The following is a 16,583-nucleotide window of genomic DNA, read 5'->3' on the forward strand; positions in this document are numbered from 1 at the left end:
TCTGGCTCTCCAGCCAAACCCATCCTGACCCTGCAGTGTGATGGTTGTTTAAGTATCTCAGTGGAGCTGCTCCTCCAAGTGTCAGATAAGGCTGCACAAGGTTCTTTCCAGGATCACACATGAAACCTTGTCCCCATCAGAGACCCATAAATGTTTCCTGAGGTGCTGTGTGAATGAATCATCATTGCAGTCTGGACTGTGGGCCTGAGTTTTTCCCAGTGTGCTCTGTGCCTCTGTTCCTGTGAAGAATCTCTTATCCCAGAGCACTGGTCTGGCTGGGCCTATGGGCTAGTTGGAGTAGGGGTGGGAAAGGGAGCAGAGGGTTTTAAGGATTCTGGGTAGCACAAAACCAGAACAAGGCTGAAGAGTTGCTTTCCCTGTTGCTTTTCCTAGTGGAGTTGCTTTCCCTGTTGCTTTTCCTAGTGGAGCTGCTCAGCTCTTGCACTGTGTCTGGGAAAACACTTGCAAAAACATCAGCCCTACGTGAGACTGGAGGTTTGCTTAGCCCCCATCTCAGGCTGGAGCTGAAAAAGCAAACAGCTGGGGAAGAATGCAGGAACATGATAAATGCCTGGGGCATTACAGCATTGCTCTGTCCTGCTCACTGCAGAGACAACAGTCTGGTTGGGTTTGGATCCTAGGCTCAGGCTGTAGGAGGAGCTATTGGCAATAAATGTTCAGCAGCAGTTGGGGAAGGTGACTGAAATACAGAGCAGACTGGGAAGAGCAGGAGGTGCTGTAACATTACACATTTTTTAATGCCACAACTCAGCTTTCCTGCTTGGAGTGACCAAGCACAGGGTCCTTGCAAGCCTTTCTGCCCTGGCTTTTGAGATGTAACTGTGGCTCCAACATCAGCCTTCTGCAGAGAGGGAGCACCTGCACCACCACTAAACTGCCAAAGAAAATCCTGTGAGCTGGCTGTCCTGAGACAGACATGACATAACAGCACACTGCCACTGGGAAAGGCACCAAGGCTGCTGCTTTCAGCTGGAAAATTCAGCTATCCACAAGACCAGTTTCCTCAAAGGACTCTAGGCTCCCCATCTGCCATTTTCTGCACAGGAAAATCCTGGCAAGACCAGGGAGGACAAGGCTGATTTCCCAACCCAGCCATATCCCATTCTGCACCTGATCAGCCCCAGCCAGGAGCAGGGGCTGCCACTGCAGATGTTCCATCACCCACTCAGAGATGCTGGTGTGATTTTTCCAATAAGCTGCTTCAGAGCTGAGGCTTGTTCCTCCAACAGCTGGTTCTTCTCCTCCATGCTCTTCTGCTTCAGCTCAGCAGCCTGCAGGGCCATTGCAAACCTCCTGTTCTCTCTATGGAGCTCTTCAGTCAACAGTTTGTTCCTGGAGAGTTGGGCCTAAAGTAGGGACAGGAGGCTTCAGGTTCAGCATCCCAGGCAGGGATAGCAGATGGGCAGGGACACAGCACCAGCCCCTCTGCACTCACCTGGGCATCTCTGAGCTGAGCTGCCCTCTCTGCCAGCGCAGCTTCAGCACTCCTCAGACTCTGCTCCAGCCCCTCTCCCTGCTCCACAGCTGCCTGCAGCAGCTGCTCGTGTTCCTCCTGCAGAGGGAAACAAAGTCTGTGTGTGGGTTGTCCCAGCACTGTCCTGGCCTCTGGCAGCCCTGGACTGTACATTTCCCCAAGGCCCTGTTCATGGACCCTCATGCTCCTCAGGCAGAGCAGGGGGTTTATCAGAGGTGCAGGATGCAAAGAGCAGTGGGACAGAGGTCTAGAGCAGTACAGCCTTCCCTGGGTCTGCACCCAACCAGTTTAAGACAAGGCACAGATTTTCCACCAGATTTTCTATAAAAAACAAGCCATTGGCCTCCCCTCTCCCAGCCCTATCCAGGAAAGCTCAGGGAGAGACAAAGGCTCCTTGTGCCTGCTCATTATCATTCCTTAGGTTATAATTTGTCCTATCTTTGCCCAGAAGACAAACTCACAAAACCCCAACACCTGGTTGCTCAGTGCCCTGGAGATAAATCCACCTGTCTGAGTGCAGGCTGGTGACTGGAGGATTCATGAAGAATTAAGGTTGCAGCTGAATTTGAAGCTCAGTGCATTTTCCTTGTGGGTTCTTTATATCTACCATCTTCCACACAAACCTCTGGTGCCTTCAATCACAGCTGCCTTCCAGTGTTCCCTTCACAGTATCCCTGACTGAGCTCCTGCAATTCCCTGCTTACCTGGATCCTGACCAGCTGCCTGCATGTCTGCTCAGCCTGCAGCTGGAGGCTTTCCTGGAGCTGCTGAGTCTTGCACTGTTCCTCTCTCAGGGTGCTTTGCAGCTGCTCAAACTGCTTCTTTGGCACCATGTTGTTTATCTGGGCCTTGGCCTGCTGCAACTGCAGAGTGTGCTGGGCCTGGGCCAGGCTCAGGTTGGCTTTGGCTTCCAAAAGCTGTAACACACAAAGCTGGTTACAGCTTTGAGCCCACAACAGGACAGGCCCAGGCTGTGTTTTGGGGGAGAGGAGAGGTCAGACAGTGCCCTCAGCCCTCACCCCAGCGTGGGCACAGCAGAGCTGCAGCACCATGGCAGTGGTGCTCAGTGGGCAGCCTGCAAAGCAAGGGAGTGAGAGCACTGAGAGCTGCAGGAGGAGACACAGAGAGCCCTTGCTGAGAGATGCTCCCCTTGCTGAGCAGTGAGGAGCAGGAGGATTCTCTGGGAGGGAGTCCCAGGACCAAGGGCCACAAGAGCAAGAGACAGAGGGGGCTGCTTACTTGGGTTCTTGGATACATCCCAGGCTAGCTGTGATGTACTGAATGTCCTGTACATGTCCTCTGCTTCCTGTCACCAGCAAAGGGCAAAACTGGTAATGGGAAGCAGATGTGGTCCAACCTTGGGATGCTGGCATGGGTAAGCTGTACTTTGGAAAGCCAGTCCCCAGGGCAGAATGCAGGAGAGGAATATTAACACATTGGAAGGTTTCTCACATTGGCTTTCCTCCCTCTGTCCTGGTGATCCACCTTACTCTGCTGTGACCACCTCATTTCCCATCCCTCACCAAGCCCTGCCTGGCTGCTGTCATCCCTTCCCAACCCTTATCCAATCCTGCCACTGCTCCAGCTCCTCTGTCAGCTGAGCCATGGGGAACCACAGCTCCTGGCACCCCTGTGGGAGCCACCTCCCCTCTGGCCAGCCAGCCTGCCCAGGACAAGGACTGGGGGGGGCATCACAGGACAAGCAAGCAGGGAGCTCTCCCCAGCTGCACCTGAACTGCATTCAGCCACAGCTGAGCAGGAGGGAGAATCTTTTCTCCCCCACAGAGAGGAAGAGGACAACTTTTTTCTGAAAAGTTGGACACCCTCCCTTCTGAGGAAGGTGTCAAGCACAGCCCCAGGCAGGACAAAACCAACATCACAGAGCCCACTCAGCAGCCTGCCACTGAATGAAGGACACTCACCTTTTCCTGTGAGGCCTGCAGCTGCTGTTGGAGCAGCTCCATCTCCATCCAGCACGCTGCATGCCTCTGGTGGTGCTCCAGCCTGGCAGCAACCTCTGCCCCTCGTAGCCACTCAGCCTCCAGAACGCTCTGGCTGTGCAGCTGGGCAGGGCCAGGGCCAGCACTGTCACCAGCCTTGTGCTCAGGGGGCTCACAGCCCAGCTGAGGCCTCTTGACATCCCGGTGAGAGAGCCCCTCCTTGCCCTCATCACTCTGGAAAAGGTGGAGAAAAGAAACAACAAATCATGCACAGGAGGCTTGGGGTGGGAACACAGGCAACAAAGAGTGACTGAGCCATGTGGGTGTGAGACTGGGAGGGAGAGGAAGCTCAGGGAGAAAGAGTGAAAGTAGTGAAATTCATTAAAGACTTTCCCCTTCTGTAAGACTTTCAATGTCACACAAGTTTTCACTGCTCTACAAGTTATAAGATGAAGCTGGTTCTTCAAAGGAAGACTGGGTTTGAATGTTTGAAACAAACATTTTTGCTCTCCTCTATGAACTTGTGCAGTTTCTGCCCTTCTAAATCCTTCAGCCAAGAGCCTGCCAGTTGGGGTTGATGGCTTCCTACCAATGCTGCTAACTGCTATTTCAGCCATCTCCCCCAGCTTCTCTCTACCCAGCTCAGTCCCATTTTTCCTTCTGGGAAGAGGGATAGGATCAGCCTCAGACCAGAGAGCTGCAAAGCACAGCCCCCAGAGGACAGCCTGGCTCTGGGTTTGGCCTGCAAGAGGAAGCACAGCCAAGCCAAAACAGGTATGGCCCTGAATCAATGCAGGAGTGAGTCAGGTGCCTCTGCCCCAGCAGGTGACTCCGCTCAGCCCAAAGTCCTACAAAGCTGTCAGAGACCTAAAATCCAAGGAATGAAGAACAATGGGAGGGACAGTTTAGCAGACTGGGATCATCCACCCCAGAAACCTGTCTCTCCCCAGATTTATGGCTCAGTGGGTGACCCCAGTACCTATCTAAAGCTTCCTAAGGAAGAAATCCATCCCATGTTAACTCTTCAGCAAGCTGTTCTCCAGCAGCCAGCACAGGAGAGACAACAGAGTGAGAAAACCATGCACAAGCCCCATTTGGGGCTGGCATTCTGTGCTGGCTCCCTGATCTTTTCCAATTTGGTTTGCAATGACAGCTAAGGACTAAGGAAAGCTGAGAAAAAACCTTCCCATAACTCAGGCAAAACATGTAGGGACAAGCAAGAGACAAAAGGAGAGAAGGAGCAGGTCTCCAAGGGAAGGAAAATAAAGAGGAATAAGGACAAAGAGCATCAGACTGAATTGATGTGGCTTCCAGCTGGCTAAAATGATTTGGCAGTCCTGTGGATACAAAGTGATTTGACTCATCCAGACACACCAAGACTTCATTACAGGGTGACAGGTGGTGAGGCCAACCCCTCAACTGCAATAAAGCCAGGTCTGGAGAAATCAGCTTGTTTGTGAGGCCTCTGTCATTTCACAGGGCTGGACACAAAGCTGTGACTCCAAATCCAAGGTGGCCTCATTGTCCTTGCACTTCTGTGGGTACTCCCAGTCTCCCAGGAGGCCATGAATACTGGCACTTGTGGGAATGAAGCTCAGTCCTGTGTTGGGCAGTCCTATCCAACAACTGCTGCTACACACCAGAGCCATACAGGACCCAAATCCCCCAGGGGAAGGTGCAGGACAACAGACCATCCATCCTGGCAGGGAGGACAGCACTGCAGTTTGTGGCAGTGCCTGTGGATGTACAGGAGCTGTGTGAGGAAGTTCTTCCTCTCTCCTTGATGCACAAGGACCAGTCCAAGGGCTATGTGGTGTTTGCTCACCTCAGTGCAGCTACTGTTGGGAATTCTACATTGGATTCACATGCTGTGCTTCCTGTGGCATCTCCAGCATCCATGTCCAAGGCAGAGGAGGTGAGTGTGCAGCCACAGGAGCACATCCCAGCTCCCTGACCACACTCCCACAGTCAGTAAAAGACACAATATAGCTTTTGTCTACATGTGCATAATATTGCTTTTGTCTACATGTGCTCAGTCATATGTATTAATTGGAAGTATCCTAGTTCATAGTCCTCTTCATGAGAGCAGGAGAACAAAGCTGCTGCTGGAACCTCCAAGAGAACATAGCTGCTGTTACAGTGTTCAGCAGCCTTGGGTCTCACAAAGCATCTACTTTTTCTTTGCAGCAGCATGTTAGATCTTCAAACTACCTTTGCACTCAAACCTGACACTCTCTTGAGCTCTGGGTTCATTTTCCAAGTTCTGCACGATATCTTTGAGCTGCATCAGCTCGTTTCAACCTGTTCCTCTTCAGCTCTGTATTGACAGCCTGAATGTCAGGTTTCCTCCTATGCTGTTACACCTCTGTCTCCCAGAGCTTTTTTCCTTCTCTTCTTGCCCTGCAGGTCAGGTCTATGTTCTGAGATGTCTGCTCTTTGAAGACATTTAACTCTGCCTCCTTCCCAAGCACATCCCCTTGTCTATCAAGACTCCATTTCTCCCTGACAAATGCTTTCCACTTTGCTTCCAGCTGCTAGATTGAGCAGGCCATTTGTTACAACAAACATCTGCACTGTTTGCACTGGTGTGTCCATCATACAATTGCTAATTTCTTCTCTGTTCCTTCAGTGTTGAAATTGCAATAGAAGATTTTGGTCTGCCTGCTCACCTGAGTCTTAGAGAATCAGCTCATTTTTCCCCAGAGGACAGCTCTCCAGATACCTTGTCCCTTCCAACAGCAGTGCCCTCAGCTTCACTCTCTCTGCATTACTCCCATTTCATCCTGGTGCCTTTTTAATCTTTTCATACCCAACAGCCAGCATTTCACATCTCGGCATTAAACTTTTCTTACAACTTGAGCTGCCTCTGCTTCCACAGAGACTTGGTTTTTTTCCTTCTGCTTCCACTGCTGCCTCTCATGGGTGCCCTGCTGTTGAAGGCCTCACCTTGGAGCCTTTATTGTTGGGAAATCACCTCCTCTCACACCAGTGCTGCTGCAATGAAGCCTTACAGCTGTCCTCATGCTGGCATTCACTCCATTACAGCTCTTGCTATGCCCAGCCTCTGTATCTTTCCTAAAGACAAAAACCATTTTGATGACCTGTGTTTGATATCACAGCTTGAAATGCTCAGCCAGTCTCTGAATGTACATTTGCTGGAGATGCAATACAAAGGGTTTTCTATGTTGCAAAGTTAAGGCAATTTGTTAAACTTCACAGAAAGTTCCCACATCTTTTGCACTTCTCAAAGACACACAGCCAATCCCATCTTTTCCAGCAACTCTGAAAGTTCCTCACTGCAGTCAGTCCATCTGCCATTCACCAGAGATAAAACAGCTTAAATGCCTTGTATTCCTGTTATTTGGGGTTGTTTCCCTGGTTTACCACAGACTTCAGCTGAACCTCCTGCCTTCTCCCTCACCTACCCCACATCTCAGCCCTAAAACAGTGACAATGACCTAGCAAAATCCCCTGCTGGCATATTGCCAAGGGAACACCGATCCTAAAGGGAGACACAGCAGGGCAGAGGCAGGAGGAGGGAAGATAAAGCAGTTATTCAGTGACGGCCTCTTTCTTTCACAAACTAGTCCCTTTTACCTACATGGAGAAATTGAAGACATTTTTTGCTGCTTTTAAGATAGCAAGTTGTGATCATCTAGCAAGCAGAGGCAGGTTTGCTGAAAGACCAAGAAAGAGGTAATAAAAAACACTAATGAAAGCCCTTTTATATCTCTCACTATTTTAAGATACAGTCTTTGCTGGGCACTGCCTCTAACACAGCTTTGTAGAACATGCAGGGAAACTTAAGAGTCCTGAAACAAAAGCACTCATGTAAGGGGAGTTAGATGTCTCACTTCAAACAATTGCACCCCAGCAATTCTGCCCAGATTTTCTTCCAAATTAAAGCAGCTCCTCAGCCCTGTGAAAAATCAGCCCAACCTACCTTGGTATGAGGAGGAGATGCACCCCTAATCTCCTCCCTAGCCCCAGAAAGAAAACAGTGCCAGACCCTAGGCTCTCTCTGTCCCTGTGCTGCATCTTTATTTCTTCTCTGTCCTGGTCCAGCTGTTGCCCTGGGTGGCAAATGTCATCAGTGTGCTGCTGTCACCCTGGCCTGCTCCATCTCAAACCTCTCCTCCCGCTCCAGGCTCCCATTGTTGCTCTTTCAGCCCATTAATTATAGCCCAGTACTTTGCAACTGTTTCTTCAGGATCTCTTTCCTGGAATTCCATCTGGCACATCTCAGCCTTGAGACTTTCCTCACTGTCCTTCCTCTCCCTCTCAAAGTTTTTCCACATTAACTCTATTTCTTCCTCATAATAGTTAATCTGTTGGAAGGAGATAGGATTGGGATATTAGCACCATGCTCCTGAGAGCTTTCCTCTCCTCCAATAGCTCCAATTCACATTGATCTATTGGTCCCACTCAACAGAGGACTCTCTACAGGCAGTTCTGGTCCCTGCTGAACAATCAGTCTCATGCAGCAGTGCCTAACAAGCAGAATCCAGTGGGTCCCAATTCTTTTTCTCTTAGGCTGCTGCCAGCAAGCAGCACAGTTCTGCCCATTCTCCTTGTTTGCAAGGAGCCCCAGAGAGGAGAAGGGAGAGGCCAGGGCATCATCTGCCACAGCTACTCATATCCCTCCTCCACTGCAGAGTGGTTCCTGGTTAGGATGTGCTGGTGAGAAGCTGCTGCTCCCCACAACTCCCCTGTGAACACCAGAAACTCCAGGATTTGATGTGCACAAAGGCAGGACTATAACGCAGGCAGAAGATCTGTAGGCAGCTTTGTGCTCCTTGAACTGTTCTGTCACCTGCAGGGCAGTTTAGGATTTTCTCTTGCAGTGCTGCAACACAAAACCCAGCAAGGATCACAGACCTCTCAGTTCAGCAGCAAAAGGAGTAAATGTGGAAATGAGGCCTGTCCCATGAGCATTCACAGCTGTCTGAAGAGGAGGCTGGGCTCACACTGTCACCTCAGAGCAGCAGGTTAGAAGTGTGCTGCAAGCCAAGGGTGACAGGGCTCTGATACAGCCCCTACCATCAGGAGACACCTGGCTGCTTCTCCTCTTGGTCCTGTCCCTGCTTTTACTGTGACAACAACACTGAGTGAGCTCTGGTTCCTCACAAGACCCACACAAACATTTCACAAGGTGACAGGGATTTCCACAGAGCCTTTGCCAGCCAGTGAGGCAAAGGCTCCAAACCCTCCTGCCAGCTAAGACAAGCTGGAGCAGCACATGAAATAACCCGACAGAGTGATGAGGCACCACCCTGGTCCCCAGCCTGAACTCTTTCTCCAGCAAGCCTACTGGAGCAGATGTCTCACCAGTCACTCTGTAGCAGCTGTGCTCACCAAGCAGTCAGGACATCTCCCCCACCCCACTCACCTTGGTTTCCAGCTGCACCTTCAGGTCTTGCAGCTGCTCTTGGAGCTGCTCCACTGGGAGTGACATTTCTGGAAACACAGAAGTAGAACAAGAAGGCTTGGAGAGGGGTGTGATGGCAGAGAGCAGCCCTGTGAGGGGAGCCCTACAAGACAGGACCAATCAGGATGGCTGCAGCTTCATCCAGTCCATAAAGGGTTTGGGGGGTTGCATACTACCCCAAAAGATTAACATTCCTCATCTATCTGACAACTAGTCCTAGGGCTGCATCACCCCTCTTGGCCAGGAGCCTCTATCTAATGCTCAACTTGAATTTTCCAACCCACAGTTTGGGGCTACTTCCTCCTTATTGCATTGTTTCCTCAGCATATTCAACACTGAGAATCTGCCAGTTCCCAGGTTCCATCAGCAACTCTGAAGCTGGAAAACCCTCCTCTCCTCCATCTCCCTCCTCCCCACCACCCATCCTCTCCTCCTTCCCTCCCAAGGCTACCCAGTACCAGCACTGGCAGCAGCAGTTCAGTCACAAGAAGCCTCCCCACACTCCCATGCAGACTTGGATGCAGAGGGAACTTTGTCACTGCTGAGAGGACGAGCACTGAGCCCTCCTGCCCGTTACCTGCTGCTGGCAGCCCTGCCTGAGCCCTGCTCTCCTGCAGCTGGAGGCGCAGCCCCTGCAGCTCCCTGCGCAGCGCTGCGTTCTGCTCGTGCAGCACCTGGAACAAACACCGCTCAGGACACAGCACAGAGCTCCTCCAAGCTCCTGCCAGGGCCTCCCCCAGCCCCAGCACAGCCTTCCCAAACTAAGGAACACATTAGACAATTTGGAGGAGCCAAAGAAGAAATAGAACCCCAAATTTCCAAGACCACCATCACTACACACTGTAAAGCACAAAAGCACACAAAACCAGGGTTTGCCGACACCTCAGGGGGCTGGGCCTCCTGAGACCCTCCTGACCTAAATAACCACTGGTAGAATCCAGAAGAAACATCATGATTTCAGCACAGGCCCAGTGGTTTGTGTTTACACCCTCAAGACTCTCTTGTGGGCACACAGGCTGGCCAACAAGCACTACTCTATGCAGAGCAGGCAACCAGCAGGATTCACAGGGAAGCAAAGCCCACAGGCCTCTGGGAGGGAACTTTTCCAGGCTGCAGAAGGAATAAAGCAAGGGAAGAAGGTGCTGATCCCATGGGAAGCACAGCACAAGGCAGGTCCTGCTGGTGCCAGAGACAGCCCAAGGCCAGCACAGGAGTTTATCCCATCTCCATGAGCAGGGAGTCCCAGAGCTGAACACCAGGAATGAGCCACCACAGCAGGGCAATGAGCCACTTCCATGGAGTGTGTGGAGATGGGCAGCTGCTTGCTCCACTTCACATCCTCTATCCTGTACAGCATACAAGGCATCCTGCCTTCTTCTGGACTGCTCACTTTGAGCAGACATCCAATCACACCCCATGTCCTGCCCCCCAGGAAACTGATGTGCTCTGAGAGACTATGAACTAGGACACTTCCAGGTAACAAATATTACTGAGCAGATGTAGACAAATGCAAACCCAGTTTGCTTCATCTCCATTCTAAGCAGGAAAGGGGGGCTGAGAGCATTCAACAGAGGGTAAAGGATAAACCCCAGTGGGTGCCTTCACAGGGGCAGGTGAAGCCTGAAGGTCAAACCTTTCCATCCATCAGCATTCTCATGGACAACTCTGGGGCTGCTCAACGAGAGGAAAATTTGCAGCACCGAGCATATTCAACCCTCTGGTGCCACCTGGAGCAATGCTGCACTGGATAGTGCTTCAGAATGTTTGCCTTTGATTGCAGCTTGGAGAAGGGCTGCCTGCTGCATCCACAGAAAGGCTTTGCTGAAAGCTGCATTTCAGCCCTTGCTGGGGGGATGTGACTGTCCCTGTCCCTGCTCAGGGGTGCTCCCCAGCCACACACAGCATCTGGGAACAAACAGGCAACGTGACAAGCACAGGACTCAAACAACAGCGCACCCAGCATGAGTTAAAGATACACTAGTTAAAATGCAAGAGACACACATTGAAAATGGGAAGGGAAGGGAAAACAGAGTTTGGGAAGGGAAGGGAAACAGAGTTTGTGGTCATGCCTGAGAGAGGCCCAAGCTCTGGGAAGGAGCACAGCACCCTGCAGGAGTTACAATACATACAGCACCAATTACACACACCAGATATCTGGACTGGCTTACCTTGACTCTCTAGCAGAGTTCAGCAGCAACAAGATTTTTAGGGGTTTTTTTAAGTGGGGGCAAGAAGGAAAGGAAAAACAAAAAGATAGAAGACTTTAGCTGTTAATATGGTTTCCTAATTAGGAGAAGAGCTTTCTCCTCGTGCTCAAGAAGAAATCCAACAGAGACCAGGGCCTGTCCTTAACATCACAGGTACATGGTTCCCTAACAAAATAGTCCATGGCTACAAGCAGGAAGGAATTTACGATCCACCCCTACTCTCTCCTGCCAAAATCCTAGCAAGGCAAACAACCCACGAGGGCTTCAGGAGTGAGGAGACAGCACCCTGAGCAAGGTAAGGGGGATCCCTCTGCCCTAAGACCAGGTCTGCCTCCTTGCTCTCCCTCAGGCCCAGGTGCTGCAGAGAGCAGTGCTGTGACCCCGCAGCGCTGCCCGCACGTACCTGGCACTGCCGCTCGTACTCCAGGACAATCTCGGCAAAGCGCTCGCCCTGCTTCAGGAACTCGGGGCTCTGGGGCTCCCCCTGCTCCAGCTGCACAAAGAAACACTTCTCATCAGGAAAATCAGCTCCTAATGGAGAGTCAAAAGCTCTGCTAAACCCCTGGGGTCACAGGGCACACCCGTACATTGAACAGAAGGCTCCTTAAGGGGCCCATCATCTGTGGGATGGGTCAGAAAGAGGAGGAAAAACAATTTTCTCCACATGTGAGACACCAAAGTACAGGCAAGCTTTCCTGGCTAACAAGATCACAGACTCACTTCTTTCCCCAGATTCATTTTAGGAGTGGAAGATACTAAAACAAGGCCTTTACTTCAATACTAGTGAAAAATAAAACTTCTCTGGAAACCGAACTCTGTAAGTTTTCTCTTGAAGATGGCAGATTTGCAGAATTCTCTACAACTGGAAAATATCCTCATATAAATAAAAATAACCTCAAAAATAACCTTTTTTTTTCTTTCCCAGCTTCCAGGTTGTCATTAAAGCACAGGAGAGCTCACACAGGGGGAGACCATAGCAACTGACAAAAATATGCAAGATCAATTTTTTTATGAATTCCTCAAAAGTTCTTATTTGACTGCAACAGGGAAAGGTTACCTTATCCTTCACAATGCAGTTGAGTTCTTTTTGCAGCTCCAACACCATTTCCTCAGAGGCTGACAGTTTCTCAGCCATCTCTGTGACCTTGTTTTGTAGCTGTGTGTTCTCCTGCAGATCAAATGGAGATTTCCCTGCTGCAGTGGGTCCTGACATGGCAGGATGGGTTTATCAGCCACAGGTGCTCAGCAGGGAGCTGCACAACAACTGGCAGGCCAAACACAGCTCCCAGGAGACCCTGGACATGGCCTGGTTTTAGCCAGGACAGATTTTTGCAGCAACCAGGAGCAGATGTGGCTAAAGCCCAGATGTTATTCTGAACCATCTCATTCATTGGGGACAGAGGGAAGGCACTCCCTCTCAATTCCAGGGAGAAGGAGATGCCTTCCAGAGAAAACCTGGCTGCTCTGCAATGAGCATTTGGCATGTAAATCACCCTCTCTTTTATACATTTTTGTTGTTAATACTGTTGCTGTCACTGGTTGTTTCTTATCTCACTGCTGTTTCTAGTAAATTGTTCTTATCTCAACCCATTGTCTTTGTCTTTTTTGCCTCCCATTCTCCTCTCCAGCCACTGAAAAGTGGGGAGAGGGAGTGAGCAAGCAGCAGCGTGATTTGGGGAGTCTTGGTGTGAGAACTAAACTGTGAACATCATTCCTAAACCACAACAGGACAGCACATTGCTGATTCCACATGGGCTCATCTCTCCAAGGGACAGGGATGGGTTTTGCACAGCAAGAGCGAGACAGCCCCACAGGATCAGCTCCACCTCTGCTCCCCAAAACTGTGGTTTCCCTCACAGTTAACAAAGGCAGCAAGTCCTGAGCTGTCTCCATCTGTACTTCTACACTGAGCAGAGCTGGGCTAATCCCAGGCATGCAGACTCCATCATCTCTGCCTTTGACATGGCCCCTGGCACAATTTTAGCTTTGGCCATTGTGTTTTCAGGTGTTACCAAGGGCCAAGCCACTGCCAACAGACAGCACAGCAGTTTAGTGATGGCATGGCAAGGTAACAAGTTCTGTGTTTAATACAACTGCATGGATGTGGCTGATGATTCTTCTCCATAAAATTCCTGTTCTTCCCAACAAGAGCAAAGTGAACCATCTATATTTGTCACCACCTCTGCTTTGCCACCTCTGAGAGAGCGAAGGTGTTTCATCCAAGGCAGTTGTACTTACATTCATCACATAGTTCAGTCTCCCTTGCAGGTTGGCCTCTTTGCCCTGGAGGAGCTGTGCAGCAGCCTCCAGCTTTGCCTGGTGACTCACTGCTTGCTGCAAAAGCAGCTCTTTTGCCTCTATTTCTGCTTGAAAATTCCTGGGGGAAAAAAACAACATGGTTGGGACAGACAGAGCATGATCCTGGAGATGAGAGCTTTGTTGGAAGGATGCTGAGATCATAGGGGTGGAGAGGGTCTTCAAGAGCTTTCCTGCCACTGCCACATGGGCAAAACAAGTGGGAGATTCAAAAGGGATGTGTGAGCACATTTTCTGCACCCCACCAAAAGAACCCCTCCTACCTGAGCTTGCTCTGGGTGTGCTCAAGAGTGATGTACTGCTGATCCAGCTGCCTGCCCAGCTGCAGGCAGTGTCTCTCTGCCCTCTCCAATCTGAGCCTTGCCTTGTCCCTCTCCCTGGCGATGTGCCTCACCTGGCTCCTGCAGACACGGCGAGCAGGGCATGAGGCACCCCTGAGGCACCCCCAGAGGGCCCTCACAGGGAGCAGAGCCCTTACCAGAGGCACTGCAGTTTGTAGCTGTAGGAGGTGCCAGCTGCAGGCTGGAGGCCGCTCCTGGGGACCATGAGTGCTGTCCCAAGCTGCAGGCAGCCCTGCCAGGCTCACCTGCTGCTCCGTGCTTCTCTGCAAGAACAGCACAGACTGACAGCACCTCCTCCCTCTTCTAACAGCTCCCACAGCATTCCTGTTGTCACACCATGTGCCCACCCTCCAGTGTTTCAGGGATGCCCCCCATCTCAGATAAGCCTGGATCACATCCACCCCCACATTTCCCCAGCCCTGGGGTGACCAAACCCATCCTGAACCTGGCTGCAAGTGCTCCTCCCACCCCGGGCAGTTGCTCACTTCACCCACCAGCACTGATCCAGGCACAGGGACCCTGAGGATCTGCTCTGAGCTCTTCCAGGGCTCAGGTGGCACTGACAAGTTGAGGCTTGGCAAATCCAGTCTTTGCTGAGGCTGGAGAAGTGACGTGGGCCCAGGCAGCTTGGCCAGAAGGACAGGCTGCTTCCCTGAGCGCTCTCCTCTGATGCTGAGGAAAAACAGCAGGAATAAGTCAGTGGGGCCAAACTGGCAGAAGAAAACTGATGGTTTTCAATATCAAAGGGAAACTTCAGAGACCAGATCAATACTGAAGAACATTTCAGAAACAAGCCCAGGCTGGCAGGAGGGAGTTGTCCTGAGCTGCCCTCATGGCAGCCACAAGAGCAGGTCTGCAGGCACAGACCATTCAGTTTGGTCTCCCTGCTGACCCATCAACACCCAGAGTCCACAGAAACACCAGCACTGAAAGTTGTATCACTTACAGGGTCTTGGGAAAACTGTCAAACGGGGACTGACAGCCAACATTTTATTTGACCAAAGAGCAGAACCCTGAAAGCTGATACAGAACTCAGAACATTTCCAAAAGCACCATTTTTTTACCAGGTTTGGAAGAAGCCTGTCTTCAGAAAGCTGTTACTTCAAAGTCTGAAGCCAAAAGAACGATGCTTTTTTCTTTTTTTTTTTTTTCTCAAGATCCTGGATTGAGGTGTCCTGGCTGTCAAGGCAAGCAGAGATTCACTTCCACCTTAGCACATTCACATGGTGTTACTTCAAAAGCAAATGCCTTGCCAGTCCTTGGAACTGAATGCACTAAGGAGAAAGAAGTATTTTACATCAAACAAAAAAAACGTGGATGAAGCTTGTTCATGCACTAAAAGGAGGGCAGTCTGTGTCACATGTGAGGTGCAGAGACATCAGCACTTCTGAGATCAATATTAGAACTGGGGTGATGTTTTTCCTCTCCTAGGATGTGCATCCCTCTCCCTCCCATAAAAAGACCAGGCTCAACAGCCCCCTGTTGTTCTGCATTACAATCCCACACCACCTAGGCAGGGATTGCTCCCACTCAGGCAGTTCCCAAGGGAGCCTTTCAGCCACCATGCAGTGGCTGCACTACAGATCACATCTAAAAACTGTCCTGCAAGTGAAGAACCCTCCGCCAGATCACCACCCTCAGACGCCTGACTGAATCCTACGGAATCACCATGAAAGATCATGAAAAGAAGTATCTTGGCCTGAATTGTTTTCAGTAAACCCTGATCTTCAGCCTCCTTTTTCTGGGTTTTTTTGGGGGTTTTTTGTTTGTTTGTTTGTTGTTTTGGTTTGGTTTTTTGTTTGTTTGTTTTGTTGGTTTCCGGGTTAGATTTTTTGGGGGGGGGTGTTTTTTTGTTTCGTTTTTTGTTGGGGTGGGTTTTTTTGTTTTGTTGGGGGGGACATGGGGAAACGGATAGAGTAACCTTTCCAAGGGTGTGATGTCTGGACTCGTGTCTGGATTCCCTACAGGATTCGTATAAAATATCAAACACAAAGGAACTGTCCTGTGTAGGAGACTGGCAAGGACTTAATTGCTCCTTACCCAAGGTTAGTGGAAATCCCCTCATGGAGCTGCAGATCAAGGCCATCAACCAGGATGGTTTATACAAACCTCATCCCATGGAGGTGCTGAGTCTTGGCTGCTTAAGAGACACAGACATACCGTGGGAAACGGGGTTGTGCATCCGCGGGGACGGAGGCACCGCAGCATCGGCTCGGCGCAGCTCGGCTCCTCTCGGCTCCGTTCGGCCTCGGCGCCCCGCGCATGCGCAAGCCGCGCGCACATCCCCGTCCAGCGCCCTGGATGCATTTCCCGGGGTGAATCGGGAGGAGCAATGGCAGGAGGCGGAGGGAGCTGATGCCGCCTTTTTACTCAGCTCTTTCCGCAGTGCTATGCCCAGTTGTGGGCTCCTCAGGGCAGGAAAGACAAGGGGCTCCTGGAGAGCCTCCAGCGGAGGGCGATGAGGTGATGACGGGACTGAGGAGAGGCTGAGGGGGCTGGGCCTGCTTAGTATGGAGAGGAGAGGACTGAGCGGGGATCTCCTCAGTACATACAAATATCCCACAGGCAGGTGCCAAGAGGATGGTGCCAGGCTCTTTACAGTGGCGCCCAGCGGCAGGACGAGGAGCAGTGGCCATAAACTAAAACACGAAGTTCCACCTCAGCATGAGGAATAACTTCTTTGCACTGAGCGTGGCAGGGCACCGGAGCGGGCTGTCCAGGGAAGGGCGGTCACACGTTCTCCCTCTCTGGGGACACTCCGGACCCCGCTGGGCCGATCCCCTCAGGGCCCTTCCAAGCCCCGCCCGTCCCGTGGTCCTGCGCGCGCGCCCCGTGCCCTCACGCGCACGCTCCGCG

The 16,583-nt window shown here is 51.2% G+C and overlaps 1 protein-coding gene across 5 annotated transcripts; it reads right to left on the bottom strand.

Annotated features, from left to right (window-relative positions):
* Positions 1-6: 6 nt before the first annotated feature.
* Positions 7-16,546, bottom strand: LOC135445984 (ninein-like protein). Of its 5 annotated transcripts, none has more exons than XM_064709296.1 (14): positions 15,888-16,543; positions 14,792-14,906; positions 14,222-14,399; positions 13,865-13,990; positions 13,650-13,787; positions 13,309-13,447; positions 12,128-12,238; positions 11,474-11,563; positions 9,441-9,537; positions 8,825-8,892; positions 3,418-3,669; positions 2,200-2,412; positions 1,457-1,573; positions 7-1,367 (listed from the first exon to the last, which is right to left on the bottom strand). In XM_064709296.1, the coding sequence occupies exons 4-14, from the start codon at positions 13,930-13,932 to the stop codon at positions 1,179-1,181; spliced, it is 1,482 nt and encodes a 493-aa protein (XP_064565366.1). In that variant the 5' UTR covers positions 13,933-13,990; positions 14,222-14,399; positions 14,792-14,906; positions 15,888-16,543; the 3' UTR covers positions 7-1,178. The 5 variants fall into 5 exon arrangements, with proteins under 5 accessions (XP_064565366.1, XP_064565365.1, XP_064565363.1 ...); XM_064709295.1 differs by having other exon boundaries at positions 14,792-15,001; XM_064709293.1 differs by lacking the exons at positions 13,865-13,990; positions 14,792-14,906 and having other exon boundaries at positions 15,888-16,545.
* Positions 16,547-16,583: the final 37 nt, after the last annotated feature.

Source organism: Zonotrichia leucophrys, chromosome 3 (assembly GCF_028769735.1).
Source record: "Zonotrichia leucophrys gambelii isolate GWCS_2022_RI chromosome 3, RI_Zleu_2.0, whole genome shotgun sequence".
Lineage (NCBI taxonomy): Eukaryota > Metazoa > Chordata > Aves > Passeriformes > Passerellidae > Zonotrichia > Zonotrichia leucophrys.